Source organism: Sapajus apella, unplaced genomic scaffold (assembly GCF_009761245.1).
Source record: "Sapajus apella isolate SASKATOON/1434 unplaced genomic scaffold, GSC_monkey_1.0 scaffold62, whole genome shotgun sequence".
Lineage (NCBI taxonomy): Eukaryota > Metazoa > Chordata > Mammalia > Primates > Cebidae > Sapajus > Sapajus apella.
Window position 1 is genome coordinate 18,723,682 of NW_022437002.1, and position 25,488 is coordinate 18,749,169.

General features: G+C 39.8%; 1 protein-coding gene and 1 long non-coding RNA gene across 6 annotated transcripts in view; both read right to left on the reverse strand.

Moving 5' to 3' along the window:
- Positions 1-25,488, reverse strand: part of EFCAB14 (EF-hand calcium binding domain 14) — a 44,177-nt gene that overhangs the window by 6,134 nt on the left and 12,555 nt on the right. The window contains exons 4-11 of one of the 5 annotated variants that reach the window (XM_032247485.1): positions 14,819-14,917; positions 11,542-11,652; positions 9,263-9,367; positions 8,029-8,220; positions 6,480-6,566; positions 3,760-3,871; positions 2,579-2,704; positions 506-676 (exon numbers count right to left, since the gene is read on the reverse strand). In XM_032247485.1, the coding sequence (XP_032103376.1) occupies positions 657-676; positions 2,579-2,704; positions 3,760-3,871; positions 6,480-6,566; positions 8,029-8,220; positions 9,263-9,367; positions 11,542-11,652; positions 14,819-14,917 (852 nt within the window). In that variant the 3' untranslated portion in view covers positions 506-656. Of the gene's footprint in view, positions 1-505; positions 677-2,578; positions 2,705-3,759; positions 3,872-6,479; positions 6,567-8,028; positions 8,221-9,262; positions 9,368-11,541; positions 11,653-14,818; positions 14,918-25,488 lie in introns of those variants that run through there. The other 4 variants (XM_032247483.1, XM_032247486.1, XM_032247484.1 and 1 more) reach the window with 4 other exon arrangements.
- On the reverse strand, positions 7,297-8,022 carry LOC116529525. Its single transcript, XR_004259529.1, has 2 exons — positions 7,865-8,022; positions 7,297-7,834 (listed from the first exon to the last, which is right to left on the reverse strand). It is a non-coding gene; the product is annotated as an uncharacterized LOC116529525 (long non-coding RNA).

Consider the following 25,488-nt stretch of genomic DNA (forward strand, 5'->3'; position numbering starts at 1 on the left):
AAAAAAAAAAAAAAAAAAAAAAAAAAAAAAATCAGTAAACAAGAAAAAGAGCAATATTACCAGTTGATCTGTATCTTCCTTTTTATTTCAATGGCAATATTGAGCCAAATGATTAGGAATGTCTATCAATAGTTTCTTCCGGTATTTTCTCAAAGTTTTTTCACAAACACATAGGCGGGTCAGTTACATACATAGCTTTTTTTTTTTTTGAGACAGAGTCTCTCTGTCACCCAGGCTAGACTGCAGTGTCATGATCACAGCTCACTGTAGCCTCAAACTCCCAGGCTCAGCAGATCCTCCCCAGTAGCTGGGATTACAGGGTATGTGCTACCATGCCTGGCTAATTTATGTATTTTTTGTGGAGATGGGATTTCATTGTGCTGCCCAGGCAGGTCTCGAACTCCTGAGCTCAAGTGATCTGCCCGCCTTGGCCTCCCAAAATGCAGGGATTGCAGGGGTTAGCCACTGCACCTGGCCGTATATATGTAACATTTAAAAAAGACTTGTGTCCCCATAATCAAATAGAGGATTTAAACTCTAATACCAAAGAAGGCCAATGAGCTTGACATTTCTTTAAAAATATCCCCCAATTCCTTTAATTTCATCATTTATTCTACACTATACCTAGGTTCAATAGGCCTCTTGCTGTTTGGTATTCAGGAAGAATAAAAAGAACCTGAAGGGAAGGAAAACAGTTGCAGTGCAAGGTCCAGTCCATCAAGGAGTTCTTGTAAACAAGTTTGTGAATAGGGCCCTACTCTCACTCCTACAATAGGTGCAGCAAAGCAGCTAATAAAACGTCAAAAGCTCTCTGAAAGGCAGGAAAGCAGTGGGACACCTGTTCCCAGTGCCTTCCACCAAGTGGCTAGCTGAAGAATCCTGTTTTTTTTTTTAATTTTAATTTTAATTTATTTATTTTTATTTATGAACAGTCCTGCTGCAAAAAGAATCCTGTTTTTTTTTTTTCTTTTTTTTGTGGCATGAGTTTATACAACATGCTACACTACTCACTTGGTAGCAGTATTCAAATAAAAATATGATTGCTGCTTCAGGTCATTCCAAAAGTGTAGTCATTCAAAAGTATCTAAGGCCTATGCTCAGGATTGAAGCATGAATGTTAAGACTGCTATTCCTTAATCTTACCTAATAGCTTTCCCCAATTCATTCACATCAAATCTTGATGTAACAATGGAGAGTGGCAGGAAGCTTGTCTTCCCATTACACACAACTTAACACTTTCCTTTCTCCCCAGAAAACAGAAAAAAAAAGTCAGGAACAGGGAAGAAAAGTAATCACATTTAAATGGTGATACAAAAATTTAAATCTTCTATGCTTTAAGCATTTAATTGCAATGTGTAGGTAACTCATTCAATTATTTAACAAATATTCAGGAGTAACAGGTACTGTGCTAGGGGCTAGGAGTAAATAAGACATAGTCCTTATCCATGGGAAGTTATATTTTGTATCACCCCAGGAAATTACAACAGAGTGACATGTGCTAAACAGGGGCAAACAAAATTTAAGAGCACACAGGAGGAGCCTAATCCAGTCAAGGGAGGTAAGGAAATGTTTCCTGGTGGAGTGGTATCTAGGCTAAAGAGAAGAGCCAGATGAAGGTGAGGTGAACCGGAGCAAGTGATTTGCCAGGCAGCGAGATAATGCAAAATCAGGAGGCACTATACATCACCATGAGGGATAGAACACACACTGTTGGAAGCAATGTGAACACATTTTTCTGAGAATCATATCCTTTCTACTAATATTTTGCTGATTTTCAGTAAAAGGGCCCCCCATTTTTGGAAAGCCCTGACAAATAGGGTCAACTTTTACTTTATTTTACTAATCTCATGGTATTGTATTTGCTTTTATGCCTTCTCCATTAGATTATAACATCCTTGAAGAAAGAAAATGAGGCCATATCTTATACTGTATTCTTACTGCTTAGCACTAAGTCTAATGAGGCACTCAATGAATGAAGACCCTAAAAAACATTACTAGAAAGACAATATAGTACGCTGGTTAAAAGTACAAGCTTTGGCCAGGTGAGGTGGTTCATGCCTGTAATCCCAGCACTTTGGGAGGCCAAGGCAGGTGGATCACTTGCAGTCAGGAGTTCGAGAGCAGCCTGGCCAACATGGTGAAATTCCATCTTTACTAAAGATACAAAAAAATTAGCCAAGCATGGTGGCACACAACTGTAGTCCCAGCTTCTTGGGAGGTGGAGGTTGCAGTAAGCCCAGAGCCCAGGTTGCGCCACTGCACTCCAGTCTGGGTGTCTCAAAAAAAAAAAAATTGCAAGCTTTGGCATCAGACTATCTTGGTTTGCATTCTGTTTCAACCAATTATTTGCTGTGTGAACTTAGGCAGTTTCCCCATCAGGAAAGTGGGTATAATACATAAATACTTATGTTCATGGAATGGTTATCAGGATTATATGACATAATGCATATCAAGTATCTGGCACTTGATATATGCTCAATAAATGTTAGATCATATATATTTTTTACAAGTGAAAATAAACACTAAAGAGTTATTACTTAGAACATTCCCGTTATTACCCTGTGGTATAAAAATTTACCTTCAATGCTAGAAATTCCTGGTAGGGAGATAGGTCTTAGTTGGGCAGCTTTCTCAACTGGGTCTCCAAGAAACTGTGAAAATTTTGGCAATGCTGATGGCTTTGATGTGAAACTCTCTACTTGCTCTGTAACAAATATATAAGGTTTTATTTAGTATTATTGAATCTAACACCAGATTAGTATTGAAGGTCACCTTTTAGGAAAATTGCATGTACAATTAATTTAAGAGAAACATTTGATAATTAAGTAGCATAGTGGCTATGTGAAGTTAAAGGCTTGGATTGAAACATATTTGTGGGCAAGGGAAGACCAATCAGTATTATATTAAGGTCTGCAGCAGCAGTCCCATTAGATCTTATAGTACAAGCTAGCATTATACACGTTTAGATGGTAAGTGCTTAAGCTGTCAAGTGAAAAGAGCATAGTGGCTGGATATTAAAGATATTGACATCCTGGGAGATGTGCTTTAAACCCAGTCTAGGGGTATGTGCCACACGCTAAGCTGGTGCTAAGGGCGCAACCATAAGATTATGTAGCACAATGTTAGCACAAGGCATCCCACCACAGTTCTGTCTCCTACCTAAAAGAGAATTCAAGAGAGGTTGTACTGCTTTTCTAACACAGAAAAATACTCGTGTGGGGAAAGAGTCAAAACCAACACAGTCCAGTACCTTGGTTATGTACTCACAGGGTCTAAATCAGTGGAGGCTAATGTATCTGCTAGTATTGATTAGACAGGTCCACACCTAAAGCCAAAAATCCTTCCAACCCAAAGATCCCATCATTATTTTTGTTAATGATTTTCAAGACGACGAATATTTATTTTTAAATACATTTTGTGCACTTACAGAAAGGAAAAGACTCCCATAAACAACTTTTAGGGCTAGTTTAATATACGCTATGAGAGTAACATTTGTGCCTATAATTGGATGCAGACAGCATGGAGAAGTCTATTTCCAGCTAAACATTACCGATTCTTCCCTTAATAGACTAGAGTACAAATCATGTACAAAATGGGCTTTTTCTAAATGAAAGCAAAGTGTATCAGCTTCATCTCGGTGCATTCAGGCATCACTCACTCGATGTGATCAGTACTGCTGGAACACCTTCCCTGTTCCCTTTGTGGGAGGCAAGCTGCTCAAGCCTCCATGAAATATTAAGAAGCCGGCTCTGCTCTCACCTTCATCAGCTGTCTCTGGAGGTCTGTTGCTCTCAGGTTTGTTTGTAAGAGCACTGATCAGCTGGAGTTTCTCTTTTAGCTTGGATGCCTGAGAATTTGAACTATCTTCTTTCTGCCCAAAACAAAGATTCAGAAGGTTTAAGGTGGTAGTAAGACTTCATCTAAGTCACTACTGTATTTTCAGACGCTATTTAGCATATAGGGAGCCTACTGAGGTCACTGAGTGCCTCATTGGACTTAGTGCTAAGCAAGGATATCCTACTGCAGGATAAATATTGAGCCTCAGTAGGTTCCCTATAAAGACAATAAAAGAATGAATCAACATATACTGGTGATGTCTTTGGTCCTCAGCGCTGATAAATATCTTGCTGGATTTGAGACCATTAAGGGAACATTATGCTACCGATGATCTGATTCACTGGGAACATTTGGCTGATGGGGGAAGGAATGCATGTGTCAGCAGTAAAGGAAATGTACCCTTGCTCAGGTGCCTATGCGACACCCATTTCCTAAATGAGTAGGATCTTGTTTTCTAGGAGCTATTTCATACTAACTTAATAACTTTAAGAAATATCTTGCTTCACCTTGTGACTAGACCACTTTAGGCAGAATTTCATGCTCTTACCACCTTACAAAAAGAAGCAACTGAACAAAAACAAACCACAAGTTTTCCCCTGATCTTTCCTCTATTCCCCCCGGTGATGATTCAACTGGTAGCAGAAACTGTTAAGACATAAAGAAGGAGCTGTAATATTTATAATTTAAAGTCTTGCTTGCTCATATCTTTTAAAAAAGTTTTTTTTACCCCATACCCTGCCTCATTCTCAGGAGTAACAAGCGTTATCATATACAAATACATTTAATTATAAACAGAGAGACATCTGGTTTCTATGAGGCTTGTTTCTAACTGCTTAGACTAGTGTGAAAGGTCCTGATCCTATGTTTTATTAGAACACCAATTCATTACACATTTCTTTTATTCATTATTTACTTATCTTGCCCCTATCTTATTTCTACTGTAATAGTTATTGTACAGTAGTTCACTTAGGTCATTTAGGGAGCTAAAATATGAACATATGTAATGAAAACTAGGTACTAAATACTTGAAGAATTAATGGTAAGGAGAAATTTTTATCTGGTTAGGATGTTTGGATGAGGTGGGACACAGGAACTGACACACTGGGAAGCCAGTTAAAAACACAAGGGCCTGAAAGTAAAGCCAAGAAATTTATGTATACGTGTGTATGAGTGTGTTCTTATATTTATTGTTAAAATGTGAACTGTGACTGAAATTGCTACTACTTTCTAATAGTAAGCACCTGTTAGTTTTTTGTGCTCAACATTTATATCTGACTCTTAAGTTTTTGTCTTCCCTAGGTGAAGTTTAAAAAAAATCTGCAGAAGCAGTTAGAAAACTCAACAAAAGCTTAGCTTATGATGCAAAACCTTACCATATTGTGACTTTATCTAGATAATATAAAGCTATTAAGGAAGTAAAAATAAAGACAGAAAGCATTACATCAAAAGCTGCCTTTACTGTTGTTCAGGTTCATTTCCTCTGAACCTCATATCCTCTCAACTTACCAAATATAATATGCATCTGAGATGGTAATTTAGTCACTTGGTCATAATCTTCCTGGCTTATCTTTTCCTGGCTTTCCTTAGCCTAGGGTTTAACAGTCTAATCAGAGAATACTGTAATCAAACTTTTTTTTTTGAGACGGAATTTTGCTCTTGTAGCCCAGGCTGGAGTGCAATGGTGCAATCTTGGCTCACTGCAACCTTGCCTCCTGGGTTCAAGTGATTCTTCTGTCTCAGCCTCCTGAGTAGCTGGGATTACAGGAATGTGCCACCACGCATTCCTGTAATTTTTGTATTTTTACTCTACTAAATTTTTTGTATTTTCTCTCTACTAAAGAGATATTTGTATTTTATCTCTACTAAAATTTTTGTGTTTTTAGTAGAGACGGAGTTTCATCATATTGATCAGGCTGGTCTCGAACTCCTGACTTCAGGTGATCCACCCGCCTTGGCCTCCCAAAGTGCTGGGATTATAGGCATGAGCCACCAAACCCAGCCCGAAATCAAACTTTCCTTCCTGGAATATCAAAGCATATCATAGATTGCTTGTCTTATCTTGATAGTATGTCTGGGAAGAGTGAAAAAGGGGAAGGTACAAGGTGAAGGGAACTTGCTGAGGTTTAAATGGACTATGAATACATTGAGATTGCACTACAAAAATAGGAAATAATTTTTAGATTAGACAACATTTTTAGATTATTTATGCCTCTGTCCCCCAACATTAGTACAGACAACTTACTGTCTTAGCATAAAAGTAATTTCCTTAGGGACGCCTTCTTGATCTTATTATTTTCTATATTTGTCCTTTATAATACTTATCATACTCATGATTCACGACCTGTTCAATTACATGTTAATCATTTTCTGACTGATAGGACTTTGAGCTCCACCAGAATAGGGGGTCACAGGTCTGCCTTGCTCACTATGTCACCCCAGCTCCTAGTAAAGTGCTTGGCACAGGGTAGGTGCCTAATAAAGTATTCATTTATTCACTAATATACTAATTTACTAATCGCTTTGTTTTGAAGTTTCAGCACGTGAGATCAAAAGTACTCCCTTTGAAAAAGCAGCAGTAGATCAAAAGCACTGAGATGTTGATGCATTTACTTTTACTTCAGGGTAAGCATCCCATTATTTACCTTTATGCTTTGGATTTTTACTGTATCTGTTCTGTTGGTGACTTGATCCAAAGACTCTCTTTTCAGAGTGGCAGATCTATCATCCATCTTAAAGGGCAAAACAAAAACAAACAAAGGGAAGATTAAAGGGAAACAATAAAATTTGAACATCTAGCACTTTAAACAAATTGGTTAAACTTATTGAAAGGATCTCAGAACACTCTCAACAGAAATTGCAGAGTAGAAGATGGGAGGAGAGGGAGAACAGCCAGACAGACAAAACTGAAACTAGTGCTTCCAGCTCTTTCAGTCGCAAACTTTAAGACTTTCAAGGATAAAAGGTAGTAGAACTTTTACCCAAAATCATGCTGAGCATGATGCTGCTCTAAGAAACAGTAGGACAGATGGATACTATTACCAATTTTCTCTGCTGGAGAAATATAGTCAGGGGAGAGGGCAGAGACATAAAGAGAGTTTAGAAGGGGTAAGTTTCCACAATAAGCCTTGAAAACTTTCAATGCATAACAGCCATGAACTAAAATTCTTAGGCAACCTAGTTTAGCTGAGTTCAAAAGGGCTTTGTAAAATAAAGCTCCTTTAATCTTCACAGCTTTGTAGTAAATTATACACTCCTGCAAAGCAGGAGAGGGAACAGGTCTTCCCACTCCACCCTTTAAAGGGACCTTTCCAGGCAACTCACCAAGGCTCCAGTGTGGCAGAGCTAGTTCAAATGCTGCATTCCATGAACCAGAGTTCGACTTTATATGTGGGCTTGCTTCTAGCTTTGGTGGTTACTTGAATTTATGGCACAATTTCTTGTATTTGGTTTCTATTTTTAAATATTTGCCTGTGTCTTTGCTGTATGAAATCTTTAAGGGTGGGGGCTGCAGTTATTAAAAAAAGAATCCACATGGATCCCTGCACAATGTTCATGTGAAAGGTGATGACAAAAACTGCACATTTTATTCACAGCAATATGAAAACCAGTAAACCATGCACAGTCTGCCAGCATCAGCAACTTAGTAGGTCAGTTTCCTTACATGTAAAATGAGGAAGTGAACTCAATAATGTCTTAAGTTGGGGAGCTGGTCTGACCTGATCTGTTTTAAATGACTTTCCTGACATACACAAAAGGTTCCCTTTAATATATAGACAGCAGGATAAATATGAAAGCCACGTTCAGGCTTAAAGAAATGGCAAAAGATTTTTGGTTACTATTATTTTCATGGCTGTCATCGCTAACAACTTAGAAAAGATGAAGACGACCCTTGGAAATACGTGCCAGAGCTCCCCTACCAGATGGCTCACTGGTAACTGACAGTAGGCTTGTCATCTCTGCCAACAGCTTGTGGTGAGGCCTTGGTAAGCAACTGGACCTCTCCACATCTCCCTTTACAAAACAGGACAAACGCTGCCTGGCCATTCACATCGCACAGCTAGTGTGAGGATTAAAGGAGACATGGGTTAAGCCTCTCAAATAGGCCAGAAGGCTGTTCTCAAAAGGTGGTGGGATGTCATCCATGCATAGACAAAACACACTGCATGTCACAAAAGATCAGAAAAAGCTTACCATGCTGAAGGACAGGTTTGCTTTCTTTTCTACCTTGCTCATAGCAACCACATCGCTTTCTATCAGGTTGACTCTCTGGGTAAGATTACTGACTGTCTCGTTCATTCCCTCGAATTTAAGATCATTCTGTCTCTGGTACCCCACTAGGGCACTGTTTACCTCCTCTAAAGAGTTGTGAAGGTACAGGATATCCTAGAGTGGAAATAAATAAAGTTATGGAATTCCATGAAAGACGTAAATTAGACAAGGAGGCCAGCAGCACCAAACAACCATTACTATGTCAAGTATTGAAGTAAACTCCTTTTGCTGGTTTTGACCATCAATCGTCTGTCTCTGCTTTGTCCCTCCCACTTTAAATTGCTCCTTTTGGAATTGTTTGGCCTCAGCTAGACAGGAGGGGAAAACAGGGAACAGAACTACCTACATGATTCACTCTTTGGCCCCAGAAAGCTGAGAGCTTGGGAAATGACTTCTCAATGTTTACATCACCTGCTGGCGGAAAGGCTTGCTGGGTTATTAACTGAAAGGTCCATTAACCTAATTTGTCAGAACAAACCTACCTTAGGAACAATACCAATTACTGAATTGGCTCATGTAACAAAACCATAACAAGTACCACATTATTTAGTACAAGATTCAATTATTTTTACTGACATTCTCCAGTACTGATTGCTACTTAAAAAAGAATGATAACTATAGGTTTTAAAGGGCATTAAACTCAGGACAGAAAGTCTTCTTAGTGAAGATTTCCTCTATTCTCTTTAATGTGATTTTGAACTCAGTAGTCTTTTTCCCCCCTCTTGCTTTTTCGTCTTTAGACTTTAGAAAATCCTGATTTTCCAGGATATGCTTTCTAACATTCTTAGAATTTACTGTGGCTCAAAATAGCCATCACTCTGGATTAATCTGCTATCCATTCATCTTTAACCTACCCAGATAGCTATTTTCCATAAAGAGTTTCAGGAAAATCTGCTCATTCTATGTCTTTTAAGATATGAAAAGGAATTTACTCCACTGATTGACACGCAGAGAAAAACTGCAAAGTGCCAAAGAAGGGACAGGACAGCAATATGGATTCCCGAGATACCAACACACATTTCTCTCAGCTCAGCTCCCAGGCAGGCAAACAAATACAGGAGGCGCCTGCTGAGACACCAAACATTAAGCCCAAACTATTTGGCTGTCTCTGCAGTGCACTGTGGTCACAGGGAGTTAAGCCAGAGATAAAAAGCACCTGTTTCAAATTCTCACTGTGGGTTTTATTGTCAAGTTCTGATGTGGCTGAAGGTGATGGAATGATTTGGTTGCTTCCAGCAGTGTCCTTCAAGAAGTGCTGATTCTGTTAAGAGGAAAGAAGGTTATTGTAGACAACAAGGAATTACTAGGTCTAGTTAACTGAGATGGTCCTAGAACATTCTAGCCTCCCCCAGAATGCATCCACATATTAATCAGTAAGTATTGTCTGGGAACGTACAGGCTAACCAGTCCTATGCTAGGTTCTGAGAGAGCCCAGCCTGAGTATGAGCTGGAGCCCCACAGCAGCACCTAGATTACCTCAGGGAACTCAGATCCTCCTAGTCTGTTTCTCAATCTCTTAATGGAATGAACTCTCTAGAAACATTTCTTCTTTGCCCCATTGCTTGTACTCCCAAAGAAACTACAGCATCACTGTAACTTTCCAGGGACCAACTTAGTCTCAACCTGGGACAGTGTCATTGTTTCCACTGGACTCAAGAGCTCTGACATTAAAAGGGCAGTGAGTCATGTAACCACGGGCTTTGGGCATTTAGCATAACCATCAATCATACCCATTATTAGTTTTTCCTTTATAGCATGTGCTAAGTAAGACTAATGTTTTAGGATTATCTTTCCTTTTCCATTCCCTTCCCACTGATCAAGTTTCTTTGCAGAGACTGAAGGATAACATGTTTATATACACCTTTCCTTCAGTGAGGAAAACATTGCATGGCTTAATCCTTCAGAGCCCATAACTATGACTTATCTAGCATAAAGGATGGCAGTAGGAGAATTACTATTGGCAACTATGGAAGTTTAAAAGTGGCAGATTTAATTATAACAATGCAACTGGTGAAAATAAACTGTTTTCCTTGATAGCTGAAGTCAGTCTGCTTTTGTAAGAAAACCAAAAGGCAACAATAAAGAGAAGAGGAGGAGAGAATGGTGTGTGTGTGTTGGGGGGAAACTCACGGTTCTAAAAAGCAGGAATTTTTTAGTTAGGAAAAATTATTTTAGAAAAAATTACTTGAGAGCATGATCAATATATTAAAATCATGAAAGAACTGTTGAATTAGAGGGGGTTTGTTACTATGGGTCACACAGTTACTCAGTGGCAGTAAGAACCAGAATCAGGGGTCTGGACACCCAGATCAGTGTTTTTTCCTCTGGGCTAGTCCCACTAAGTAACAGGGAGGCATGTTAGTTTTGAAGAAAATGCAGAACCTCTAGTACAGAGCTCTTTAGTATAGCTAAAGCTCTAGAGCTCTCTAGTATAGCTCAGGTCTCCTTGGTACAAACTTTCCAATTAAACTTGGACTTCTGAAGCTTGCAAAGAGCAGGTGGGGGTGGGGGCACATCCAGAATTTGGCGGAGAGACTAGGGAACTTTTGTGTGCCTTGAATTGTCCCGATTTCAGATGAGTTACACATAACTCATCTGAAATTGGCAAGATGGCAAGGGCCACACCATCCTTTTTTACCCTTCATAAATACTTCATGGGGCTGTCACCCATTAAATGTCACCCATTAAATTAAATTAAATTAAGGCCTCCAAATGACTGCGGACAGCTTACATCTGCAGCAGCACTAAGTGGTCCAGAGACATTTGAAAACAATTCCTGGGCACTAGAGGGGTTTGCTTCTGTCAGTTATCTGTTGCTGCCCAACAAATTATCCCAAAGCTTTGTGGCTTAAAGCAACAACAATTAAGTATTTCTTATGATTCTGTGGGTTGACTGGGCTCAGCTGGGGGTTTGGGGAGATGGGGGTGGTGTTCTGTTCCATGTGTTGTAGGCTGCATTTATTTAACTGAGAGCCTGGCTGGAGTTAGAACATTCTAGACAGCCTTTCATCCACGAGCACATGTTTCAGCATTTGGGAGTCTAAGTGCCTTGTTGAAATTCCTGATGCACAGAATAATGAGAAATAATTACTTGTTTTAAGCCACAAAGTTCTGGGGAGCTTTGTTATGTAGCAACAAATAATGAGACACACCTTCCCTTTCCTTCTTTTCCATTTTCTGTCCTACCCATTCCATCCTCAGGAACTGTGTCTTATTACCTACCTCCTCCAGTACTATGTTTGCAAAAGACTTGGCTTTTAATTCTATCTACCATAATTGGTTTACTAACAAATTGTAGAACAATCAATGTATACTGCTTATTAGATTTTTGAACAGATGCATGCAGGGCCTTTTCAGATTAGTGGAAAGCTGGAATCATGACTCTTACATAACATAGGGTGCGCAGAAGCATGCTGACTTTCTGGGTCTCCTTACCATATCACTCTGCAGTAATTCCATTGTTTTCTTGTGTTCATCCACAGTTTTCTGCATTGCTTCCACAGCAAGATGGACGCTGTTTAAAGTATTGCCAATGGAAGCTACACTCTGAACAGAAACACATAAGAAGGTGTAAAAAAGCTTTAAGATAAAACTGACGTGCAAGAGGTCCCCAATTCAAATCCGGGTGCCCCCTAAAAAACATGACATGCAATAAGCTGCACATATTCAAAATGTATAATCTGAATGTTCTGACACATATACAATTGTGGAGCCATTACCACAATCAAGATAATAAACACTCATCACCTCTAAGTTGCCTCAGGACCCTCTGCAATCACTCCCTCGCCGTTCCCAGGCAACCACTCAACCAATTTCTGTCACAATAAATCAGACTTCATTTTCTAGAGTCTATGTAAGTAGAACCAGTGAGGAACTAGTGCTCTTTAAAGTGTGGCTTCTTCTACTCAGCAGAATTGAGATTCATCCATGTTGAGGGTACTTGGCAGGGTGCAGAGTGGCATTCCATTGTGTGGCTCTATCACAATTTCTCCCCCCACTCATGGACATTTAGGTTGTGTTCAATATTTGACTATTACAAATGAAGCTGCTGTAAACATTCATGTTCAGGTCTTTATGTGGACTTCATTCCCTTTTATTATATGCTTTCTCATCGCCATAATACCTAGCAGGTGAATGCCTGATCATATGGTAGATGCTTCATTGGTTAAAAAACTGCCCAACTGTATTCTAAAATGGTTATGCCATTTTACATTTCACCAGCAGGGAATGAGAATTCCTCTTACTCTATATCCTCACCAAGACTGGTACGTTCATTCTTTTCAACTTTAGCCATTCTAATGGAAGAGTATATTGTGATTTTAATTTACATTAAACACTGCTCTAATGAAAATCAGTGTTTCTAATTATTTCAAATATCTTCAAACTGAGTTCCATGTAGTATATGCTGAGATAATTAACAGGACTATCTATCTAACTATCTGGCAAGCAATTTTCTCAATTTAAAGGATTTTTCCTAGAGGAAAATCAAATCTTCCCTAAAGAAAAAATAGTTGGTTTATAAATCTGGAACCCAGGGATAAGGCTCTCTCACAAACTGCCTCTGTCAATCCCTGCTGTGGGCAGGCAGATGGCCAAGCAAACACAGTAGACTGCCACTTGTTAGAAGCAAAGGACACTTCGAGCAAAAGTGGGAGGGAACCATTTCTGGCTTTGGGAAACTCAACACTGCAGAGATGAAAGAACAATTCATTTGGCAGTGTTTGTTCTTCCTTTATTGTAGAATCCTGTCAGCAACCATTGAATAGAGATATGAGTAGTGGCTTACTTTGTTTTAATTGGCCCTAAGGAGCCCAAATGGACAGGGAACTTGGAGATATAATTCAGAAGCCATGTTTTAAAAAAGGCCTGTCCTTAGGGAACATCCAAAAGGGTACTGCTAGTCAGTGTGTTTTGGCTTTTTCAAGACATGCTGACAGTTTTACAGTGCCACATGAGTATTTTTAACTAAGGTCATTTTTATTACACTAATATCCAAGAATCCAAGAGAACAAGAGATGATGTTAACAAAAATTACATGAGATAAAATAAAGTTAGGTATTTGGGATGACTTACCACTTCAAAACTGAGCCACTTGAAATAAACACAGTGCCTGGCATTATAAACACACAGATTTGCAAAGAGACAACACACTGGGTAAAAGTCTCTAAGCTGGTTTGCTATCTATGTAAGCTCTGTTGTTACAAAAGCTACAGGCGTTCAAAGACACCTACTGTTTGTGAATCCAATCCTCACTGGCTGGATGTATGAGCCCATTAGGATGCTCGAAGATAGTAAGCTCTTGTTTAAGGATTTTTTTTCCCCTAAGGAAGCAGCTGACAGAGCCATGTGAACTCTGGAGCAGAACTCTGAAACTAGTATTCCCATCAACTGCAAAGTGCCTGGTACATACTGGAGGAAGTTTCACAAATGTTTGTTGAATGAATGAATTCAAGAATAAACCAGTTTCCTTTTCTAATGCAAGGCTGTGAGAGTTGCTTCTGTACTAATGGCTACAGAAGGCTACCTTTTCCCAACTTGGCCCTGGGAACAATGGCAAGAAACTGGCCTCATCAAAGTTGTCCCTACCCTTTTTTTTTTCCCCCAAAGTTATAAGTAGATAGCCATATTGGACAAGAAGCAAATTATGGAGACTGAGCACACACAGATGGTGTGGCTATAAAATAGCAAATTTTGTTTTTGCTTATGGCTTAGAAATTTCCTTTGTGGAAAGGAGTCATATGCTCATAGACCCCGGCACATAATCTAATCAAACTTGGCACATGTTTTCATAATTCAAAGATCCTAGATTTGATATCCTGTTTGGGGACTCCCTTCTTCCATTTCCTGTGCCAGGGGACGATGTACTTTATGTTCCGATTAGGCACTTTCTTCTCCCTTCCTACCGCTATCCACTCTCCCCATCCAGCTCTAAGGATCCCTGAGTACATCTGGTTGGTCACAGCTCACTGTAACCTCAACCTCCCGGGCTCAAGCGATCTTCCCACCTCAGCCTCCCGAGTAGCTGAGATTACAGGTGTGTGCCACCATGCCCAGCTAACTTAAAAATTTTCTGTAAAGATGAGGTCTCCCTATGTTGCCCAGGCTGGTCTCTAATTCCTGAGTTCAAGTGATCCTCCTGGCTCAGCCTCCCAATGTGTTGTGATTACAGTCATGAGCTACCATGCCCAACCTCCAAAGTGAGTTTTACCAATTTATACTCCTAGCAGGAGCAGGAGTGTTTGAAAATTTCCTTTGTGCCAAATATCCTTGCCAACACTTGTTTCCTGAATTTTTAATTTTTGTATTTCCCCAGGTTATCTTTTTTAACTTAATCATGGAAAATAACAGAGATTTAGGGCAACTGTCATGTACAATTGGTCTTTTCATGAAGAACATTGTGAATGGTGAACTGAAAAAGCAAGTTGAAAAGTAAACCCATATATGCTAACATAAGAGTGCCAGCAGAGTAATTCTGGGACTCAGTGAGCCAAATAAAACGGTATGAACCCATATAAACCACAGCTAACGTAACCTGTTGCAAATTAAAGGCCTAACTAACCAGACCAAAACAAAATTGTTCTGAACTATTTAGGACACAATGATATACTCCATTACTGCTGTCTTGGAGCAGCTGATTTCAAATGCCAGGCTTTCAATGAAAACTTAAAAGAAGCTAGAATTATGGCAAATAGTACCCACACATGGCACCTACCTTCTGAAGTCCCTCTACAGTGGCAGGCAGGCTAATCAAGTCTGCAGCTGACTTAACATTGGCTTTGAGGTGGTTCACTGCAGAAGTCAACAAAGAAATCTGAACAAAAAAGAGTAACAAACAATGAAAACAAATGAGAACTTGTAGACTACATGTTACCTTCACAAACACTATGGTTGGTGATGTCAAGATAGTCTAGGATTTTACGTGTTTTTGCGACCCTGTCAGTTCACAGGAGTAAAGGAGACAGGACTTTGGACAGAGTTGAAATCCGGAAGGCAACAATAATCCCCTTCTTTCCCTGCCCAATTTGAACACTAGTGACAAAGAGTAAAGGCAGGTGTTATTCTTTACCCTAGTCCTGGCAGCACAAGATCCCCAAATCTTAAATTACTCAAAAGATGCTGCAATTGTCACACACTCCTTCAACAATTGGACAGGAAGAAAGTTAATATGAGAGATCACTTCAAAATTTCATTTTGGTAAAATATAATACCTCAGTTATTTACCAAACTTTTGTCTTGCCCAAGTGGAACATATATTACAAAGTAAAAGCCCATCTCACAAAATACAGTCTACAGGAACTACACTCTGATAACCCGAACAGCATTTTCAACTACTTGGAGATTTGGTTTTGGTTTAATAATGTGATTAATATTTCAAACTCAATAGCTCAACCAAAGCACTACTTTGTATCCTGAAGGGGCTCAATAAATATCCACTGACTCACTGACTGATGCAACGTATGTATTAAAATAGGAACTGAATCAAAATAAAATGAGGCTTCCCATCTGCTATTTAGGCATAGAATTCTAAATATCTAGACTTCACTCTTGAATGGGAACTGAGGGAACCTGTGTAATACTCAGCTTCAGGTTGCAGAGACAATATTCTAAAAGCTTTGCAGTTTGGCTCAAAACACTCTTGAAAGATTCTTACTTCTAAACTGCTTTCCTATTCCAAATTCTAGGATAAGAACACAGATCTGCCAATAGCAATTATATTCAGAGTGGCCTCATAGGGTACCCACCAGTTTCTGGGCACTTGTTATGGGCCAAGCACAGTGGTAGGCACTGGGGGATGAAAGACAAAACAGAACCAACAGAATCTGATTCCCTACTCATTCCTTTAGCAAATGTATGGCATCTTCTCTGTGCCAGACACTGCTGCAGTCATTGTGGAGACAGCAGAGAGGCAAACAAGACCATAAAGCTTTGTTCTCATGGACTGTAAATCTTAGTAAAAGGTGACAGAAAAACAGAGAAAAGAATCCGGATTGTAATAAGTACTATGCTAATAATTTTTTCTTTTCTTTTTTTTTGGAGACAGTCTCGCTCTGCTGCCCAGGCTGGAGTGCAGTGGGGCAATCTTCGCTCACTGCAGCCTCTGCCTCCTGGGTTCAAGTGATTCTTGTGCTTCAGCCTCCTGAGTAGCTGGGATTACGGGCATGTGCCACTATGCCCAGCTAATTTTTGTATTTTTCAGTAGAGATGGGGGTTTTGCCATATTGGCCAGGCTGGTCTCGAACTCCCGGCCTCAAGCGATCTGCCTGCCTTGGTCTCCTAAAGTACTGGGATTACAGGCGTAAGCCACCTTGTCCGGCTATGCAAAGAATTTAATTTAAACAAAGCTCCCTGAGAGAGTAGTAGTAGCTTGGTCTGAGATGAGGGAGTCTGGTAAGGAGCCTGGGAACTCAGGTTCTCTCTTCCCTCTTTTCTTTTAGGAGGCTTAAGACAAATTTTCAGCCATTCACTAATATAACAAATACTATTAGACCCTGTTATACACCAGTGGTGAACAACACAGATGTCAGGTATCCTGTGGTGTTTACATTTTAGTACAAGGAGGCAGACACTTTTTTTTTTTTTTTTTTTTTAGACGGAGTTTTGCTCATTTCCCAGGCTGGAGTGCAATGGGGCAATCTCGGCTCACCGCAACCTCCGCCTCCTGGGTTCAGGCAATTCTCCTGCCTCAGCCTCCTTAGTAGCTGGGATTACAGGCACGCGCCACCATGCCCAGCTAATGTTTCGTATTTTTAGTAGAGACGGGGTTTCACCATGTTGACCAGGATGGTCTCGATCTCTTGACCTCATGATCCACCCGCCTCCGCCTCCCAAAGTGCTGGGATTACAGGCTTGAGCCACCGCGCCCGGCCAAATATCAGATAGTGGGAAGCACTAGAAAAAAATTAAAATAAGGTAACCTGATAGGAGTGGCTGGTTAGCAACTTTTAGATTGATTGGTCTGAGGAGGTCTCTATAAGGAGGTAAAATTTAAACTGAGATTTAAATAATAAGAAACAATTTATCATATGAAGATTCGATGAAGCATATTTCAGGGAAGAGGGAACTGCTAGACCAAAAGCCCCAGTACAGGAAACAGCTTGACATATTTAGAGAACAGAAGTTCAGGTGGCAGGATCTCATAATGTGTGTGTGTATGTGAGAGAGACAGAGAGACAGAGAAGCAGGCAATGAGGCCAGATATGCAGTAAAGGGCCAGAACAGGCAGGACTCTGTAAGCCAGAGCAAGGACACGGGTTTTGCTTGAGGTGTGATAGGAAGGAGTGTGTAGGCAGGATAATTACATAAATGGAGGCACCTTGTAGGAAGAATGCTATGGCTATCAATAGAAATGGAGAGACCAGTAAGAAGCCGATCTGTGTAGTCTTGGCAAGAGATAATGGTGGTTTAGACTTGAGTGGTAGTAGAGGTAGAAGCAGAAGTAGAGACAATACAATTTGCTGGGACTGGGTATTAAAAGTGAGGAAGACAGTAGAATCAAGGAAACAGATCTCTCACCTCAAGGAGCTTTCAATATAACTGAGAGACAGGGCAAGAGTACATTAAAGAAACAATTAAGGCCAGTTGTGGTGGCTATCACCTGTAATCCCAGCACTTTGGGAGGCCAAGGCGGGCGGATCATGAGGTCAGGAGATTGATATCCTGGCCAACACGGTGAAATCTCGTCTCTACTAAAAATATAAAAATTAGCTGGATGTGGTGGCCTATGCCTGTAATCCCAGCTACTCAGGAGGCTGAGGCAGGAGAATTGCTTGAATCAGGGATTCAGAGGTTGCGGTGAGCTGAGATTATGCCACCCAGCCTGGTGACAGAGACAGGCTCCATCTCAAAAAAAAAAGTCATACTGAATAAAGTTTTGAGAAGAGGATATCGGTGCAAGCTGAAAGAGACAGGATTCGCTGAAGTAGGACTCAAATTAGACAGAGAAGTTAGAATTTTATATTAAAAACAAAGCAGGCATTCTTTCTAGGTTAGAAGGGTGAGGGTGGCATCGGGGGATAGGGAACACAGTATGAATAGACTCAGGAGTACTTTCTTTTCATAGCACTTCTCAAAGTGACAATGATTTGTTTATGTGGCTATTTGAATGAGGTTTCTCTCTTCCACAAGACTATAAGCTCCATGTGATCAAGGTCCATGTCTGCTTTACTTTCCACAATATACCTGGCACAAGGATGGGCATTTATTGAATGAATGGCTGAGAATGGACACTGTGTCTGGGATGAACATTGAGAAGGGTAGTCCAAGCAGAGTAGAAGGCAGAGGCCAGGGGGCAGGAAATAAAGCTAGATAAGTAGTGAACTTATTCTTCTCATTAGTAACTGGGTATAACAACAATAACAACTATTTAATAACTATCTCATAGGGATGCGTGATGGTTTCAAAATATGTCTACAAATTCTTTGACAGTCCTCCCTTCAAGAGGTGAAACCTAATTCTCTTTCCCTAGAGTGTAGCCTGACTTAAGTGACTTGCTTCTAGTGAACAGAATAAAGTGGAAGTGACAATTGGCAACTTTAGAAATTAAGTCACAAAAGATCCCTTCTTCTTTGCCTCCCTTGGATTACTCAGTCTGGGGAAGGTAGCTGCCGTGCTGTGAGGACACCTGAGTAGCCCCAGGGTGGAGAAGCCCGTGTTGGGAGGAACTGAGGCCTCCTACCAATAGCCACGTGAGTGAGGAGCCTCCAGCCCCAGTCAGACCTTCAGATTACAAAGAGCTGTCTGACATGTTAATTGCAACCTTAGAGATCTTGGCCAGAACCAGTCTGCTAAGTTGCTCCCAAATTCCTGACATACAGAAACTTTAAGATAATAAATGACTGTTGTTTTAGGCCACTAAGTTTTGGGGTAATATGTAACCAAGGAACAGATGACCAACACAGGCTATGAGAATTAAATGAGATATATAACCCAAGCTCTTAGCACTGGTACAGATGAAATATCAAACAAGTGACAGTTCTTTAATAGTGAAATTTAAAAAGCAGTAAAACATGCAATTCTCCATAAGTACTCCAGAATAACCAGACTCATCATCAACATTCTAACTCTATTCATTTAAAAACCAGATGAGTGAGAAACCTCAGCCCACAGAGACACTCTCAGCAAACCATAAACTTTCTAAGAGAAGCAATTACATTAAGGAGGTTTTCACCCATGGCTTTAAAAAGATATAAACAATATCCAAGTTTGAAAAAGACATACAGAAACAGGCATTTTTATGCACTGTTTATGGGAGTATAAATTAGAGAAACCTTGTAGGAATATCCATCAAAATTGAAAATGTTTATATTCTTTATTTTGGCAATTTCATTTCTAGAAATCTGTCTTACAAATTAGTAGCTCATGTGCATGATACATTTTTTAAAAATAATTCTTCCTTATTTGTAACAGCAAAATACTAGAAGCAATTTAAATGCATATCACTAAGAATGTGACTATATATTCAGTGGACAAAGCAAGCAGTAGAACAATACATACTGAATGACCTTAACCCATAGGTTAATTCATATTAAAAACTTTATGATTTTGTAAACAGAGAACTAGAATAATGCAGCCCGCATTATTGACTGTACACCTATGGGAGCATGCGAGAGAGAGAGTGTGTGAGAGTGTGTGTGAGTGTGTGTGTGTGTGTGTATGTGTGTGCGCACACGCGCGCGTGTGAACGAGATGGGAACACAGAGATGGGAATTGAAGGAAAATTTTCATAGGAGTTCTATATATATTTTATAGTTTAAATCTTATGTAAGAATCCACTCACAAATTACTTATGAAATTTTTAAAAAGACAAAAGATGAGAAAGAAATATATACACATAGGAAAAAGACACCACATAACTTTGGAAACGGTTTGATGGGTTTTCTTGGCTGACCCTTTCTTCTATGCCCTCACTAGGCTTTCCAAGATCCCTGTAACATGCCCAATCATAAAATGCTAGAAAGGGGTCCTGCCCCCAGGTATGTTTTCCTTGGTGCCCCAAAGTATGTACACAGTTGGTTCAAGATCAGTTTGAAGGCAAGACTACAGTTATTCCAAATTGCCCTATCAACTATGTGGTTACCTTTCAGCCACAAGAGGGGACAAACTCCTTCCTCCACTGACAACCGGCTAGACTCTAAAGGGACAACAAGCTGTTCTTTGGGTAAAAACTCTTCTTCCAAGTACTGCAAATTCCAAGGTTCTGAGGCTATGGCAGAGCACATGGCTAATTGGGAATGGCAGTGGTCTCACAAAAAGCCAGTGTGACTGGTTGGCAGCTGCCATTTCACCCAAAAGCCAGAGAAGCAGCTGAAAGCCAATGTCAGCAGGATCAAGTGAGGTGCTGCTGCACTTTTCTCAATGCCACAAATACTCTAAGTCTAGGGTATCAGCTGCCTCACTGAAAAAGCATGCTCTGGAGAGCCGACCATTAACTTTCCAGGTATAAAACACCACTTAGGCCTTCTTACTCACTTACAAAACCTGGATCACACACTGTTCCCTAGGACTTGGCTATATACCCACAAATTACAAAGCTGGATTCCATCTTCTAGCATTCCTCTCTTTAGTAAAACAATGCCAAAATCTGTGGCAAACTACAGCAAAGTTTATATAAGCAACTAACATGGAGGCGACGCACTCTCCTATTACTTTCTCTGGAATTGCTCTGGCCTCTAACAGATGCATTCTAGAAAGTCAGATCAGATTCAGGCATTACAAAACTTACACCTAAAAGTCACACTTTGCAATGTGAAGAGTCTAAAAAGTTGAATTAAATAGAACCTATTAAGAAAAATCCACATTCTAGCCAAAAGATGAGTCATGACTTTTATGCATATTACATGACCTTTCATTAGAAAAATTAAAAATAGCTACTGTAGACCATTTGCTTAATAGATAATTTTATACTATAAAGTTGGAAATGCTGTTTTTTTGCTTTGGGGTTGAAGTTAAGTGTTCTTTAAATAGTAAAGAAAAAGTTATTAAAACAGACTATCTCAATGATGGGTGAGCCCTTTGCTCACATTTTTTTTTTTTTTTTTTTTGGGGATGGAGTCTTGCTCTTGTCACCCAGGCTGGGGTGCAATGGCACGATCTTGGATTACTGCAACCTTTGCTTCTCGGGTTCAAGCGATTCTCTTGCCTCAGCCTCCAGAGTAGCTAGGGTTATAGGCGCCCACCACCATACCTGGCTAATTTTTGTATTTTTAGTAGAGACAGGGTTTTGCCACATTGACCAGGCTGGTCTCAAACTCCTGATCTCGTGATCTGCCCGCTTCGGCCTCCCAAAGTGCTGGGATTACAGCATGAGCCACCTTACCTGGCCTCCTCGCACTTTTTTTTTAACCAATCAGTACAATATATAGCCTTGTTTTAAGTGTATTTCTGTTTAAGACATCTTATTTAATGCATATTATTGACTGATTAGCATTGAACGCACAGCCAGCAGAACCATAACTCATGCCTGAAAGAAGCCTATCTAACACGTATTTTTTCCATAGGGCACATCACAGTCTCCTTGCACTTTGGAACAATCGATAACACTTCAGCACTATGCCTGGGGGACATTTTTGAACATGGAAATCACCAAAAACAGAAGAAAAATATAAAAAATATGGCATTACATATATTGTGAAAAAGACACTGTTGACAGTATGAGAGCTGAATCAAGAAGGCAGCATGTCACCTTTTTCAAATTCAGCTGTAAATATGCATGTTGGGTGACTCAAATTCCTTGCTGCTATGCGTGTGTTGGTGAATGACTGCAATAGTGTCACAAGTACAGATTTTGAGATTACAAATAAATTTAGCAAATAGAAAATTCATAAATTATGAGGATCAACTGCACTAATGTTTTACCTAGAATATTCTTCTTTCTGTAGAATTCAGCCAGCCAACTCCTATTTGCCCTTCAGGACTCAGTTCAAGATCTCTGGGAAACCTCACCTGGCTCCAGTCTAGGTGAGATACATACTTAAAAATGTCCTCACAATACTCATTTGGATCTATTTCTTATTGCTTCTCAGGCTGCTTTACAATTGTTTACTTTTCTATTTCCTCCATTTGATTATAAGATCCTTGAAGGAACTGGGGGCAGTGGCTCACATGTACAATACCAGCACTTTGGGAGGCTAAGGTGGGAGGATCACTTGATCCTAGGAGTTCACAACCAGCCTGGGAAATATAGTGAGACCCTGTCTCTACAAAAAGAAAAAAATAAAAAGAAAAAACTTAGCCAGACATGGTGGTGCATGCTTGTAGTCCTAGCTACTTGGTAGACTGAGGTGGGAGGATCACTTGAGCCCAGGAGGTTGAGGCTGCAGAGAGCTGTGACTGTGTCACTGCATCCCAGTCTGGGTGACAGAGTGAGACCCTGTCTCAAATAAAAGAAAAAAAAAGGTCAGAGGGAGCCTGTTTGCCTATTCTGTTTTGCCATGTAAGGACAACATAGCAAGAAAGTTGTCATGTATAAAGTAATAAACCTTCACCAGACACCAAATCTGCTGGTGCCTTATCTTGGACTTCCCAGCCTCTGTTGTTTTTAAGTTACGTAGTCTAAGATATTTTGTTATGGCAGCTTGAATGGATTGAGACAGAAGCCAAAGTCTAGCTCCATGAAAGCAGCTTGGTAAATGTTTGTTGAATAATGGTCTTCAAGGAAGTAGGAGGAGACTCCCTAAAACAGTCAAGAGGGAATGAGTATAAAATCAGAGGTTTCATGAATAAAACAGAAAAGTAAATTAGATTTCAACTACTAATTCTTTTTCAAGAAAAATTTTAACTTTTTTCAAACTGATGGCTTTTTTTTTTCAGATTATATTAACTTCCAACTCACATTGTGGTAAGAACAGTTCTTGTTAAGTGATATAATACATTTTCTTATTGTTTGAGCCACTTTGAATTGCTTCTAAAATAACTGCCACTAAAAGCATCTTAACTGACAGTAATGTTTACAGATAGAAACATGGTTAAATATTACTTTTATTTTCATACCTACTTTGGTTTAGGACAGATGCCTCTGACTTGAACAGACCATCAGAAATGTGTAACATTAATTTTAGAAAACCACTCAGACAGAGAGTGCTGGGCTCCCTTAGGAAACAACACAAATCTCTGCTTTCCCATCACCCATGCTTCTGGGTCCGCACTCTCAGAGAAGTTCTCTGTTATCAGGCTGGCTTCATAAGTCAGTTCCAGCATCCTTGAAGGTATATTGATGCTGAAATGGAAAGGGTTTCAGTGTAATCTCTCCCAGTTTCATAGATAAAGCCCTAGGACTGAAGTAAACTTTCTATTTATAGCAGGTCCTTGAATAATGTTTTGTTCAATGTCATTTGGTTACAACATTGATTAGAAAAAAATTTGACTCTTGGCTAGGGTCACTGTCTGTTTGCATATTCTCCCCATGTTGGCCGGGGTTTTCTCCAAGTACTCCCATGTCACAAAGCTGCACATGTTAGGTTAGATGGCATGTATAAATAGTCCCAGTCTGAGTGTGTGTGTGTGCATGAGTAAGCCCTGTGATGGGAGGGCGTCCTGTCCAGGGTTGGTTCTCGCTTTGCACCCTAAGCTGCCAGGATAGGCTCTGGTCACTTATGATCCGACCCTACACTGAAAAAAAAAAGGGTAAATAATTACTTAACTTGCTTGTATTAATCTTTTGCAAATGTATGTATAGCTCACATTTATTTCAATGTTGAATATTAGAAGTGTTTTGGTCTTCTAGAAGTTTAGTGATTTTTTTTTTTTTGGGTGACCAGAAATGTGCCCTAGTAATTTAATTCTTTTTTGTTTGTTTGAGAAAGGGTCTTGCTCTGTTCCCCATTCTAGAGTGCACTGACATGATCATAGCTCACTGCTGCTTCAAACTCCAAGGCTCAAGCAACCCTCCTGCTTCAGACTCCTGAGTTGCTGGAACTAAAGGTGTATGCCATCATGCCCAGCTAATTACTTTATTTTTTGTAGAGACAGGGTCTTGCTTTGTTGCCCATGCTGATCTGGAACTCCTGAAATCAAGTGATCCTCCCATCTTGAGCTCCCAAAGTGCTGGAATTACAGGTGCGAGCCACCACACCTGGCCTTAACTCTTGTTTATATTAATTAGCCTATGATAAAACTTGTTTCATTATATGCCATTTACTTAAAGTCACAGTTTCCAAAAACATAGCAATGACATTGAGATTTACTGTATCTGCCTTCTCAGGTGCTTCTTGAATTAAAAATAATGGCAGGCCAAGAATGAAATGATTCTTTTGTGTCTAGCTTCCTGGTTAAAGAGAAGTCAGAAACCAACATATGTACCAAAGATTTGAAAATCGATGTGTGTTCTCCCACCATGTACCAATATCCCTTTTGACTCTTCCTATAATGTCAATTTAAAAGAATGAGATGAAAAATAGATAGTTGACTTTGCTTTTTCATGCTCAACAGTATCAACTTCCTCTCAGAATGGTAAACTGCATGACTGGCTACTTATATGGAATCCCCAGTTTGCCCTAGGAGAGATGCTAGCTGTCTTTCAGTGCTTCAGTGTGGTCTACTTTCACCTGATGTAATTTGCTGTGTGACTGTAGGCAAGGCCGATTTCTCCTATCCATTTTGCAAAAAAATAGGGTGAATACTTGCTTTTCTCCAATTACAGAGAGTCCAAGCGTAAAGGATAGACAGTAAATACTAGGGGCTATAACTCATCAATTATTTCATGAATAACTCTGAAAAATTAAATAGAACGGAATGGAAAGTAGCATAAGGCACCATACATATTAAGGGTGAGCTACTGTTTCAGAAACATTAATTTCAGTTACAAATAGGTATGTATATGTTTATTATGTAATGATGTGAAACATTTTATACTGTGGGTTCCAGGCAAAAGTTTGGAAGCCACTGCCCCACACTATTTATCATTGGTCTTAAGTGCTGAACTGCCCCACTCCTGGACCATTGCTGAAAGGTGTTGCTTCAGATATATTTGCAAGCACTTTCTTCCAGCACAGTGCTCCTTTTCACTACTGGCTGATTCTGAACTGTGTGATTCTACTCTGAAAAAGACAACACCTTCTTAGCCCCAAGAAAGATAATATCTATTTTTAAGCACTTTGCACATGTATCATTCATCTGGTACTTGACTTTTCTATGCAGATACATTTCCTAACTAAACTAGAAAAACTAGGGACGGGGCTATAGTTATTCTGTGACAAACATGGTATCCTTATACATATAAGATGCTTGATCAACATCCTTAGAATAAGCCCTTTTCTCTGGCAGAGTCCCACTTCTGGAATCAGTGCCTACTGAACTCTGGTCAATTTAGGGGCTGGAAAAGTGTATGCTCTACCTATGCTTATTTGACTGACTAAGGCATTTCACCAACTCCACTAGCTGTTCCTA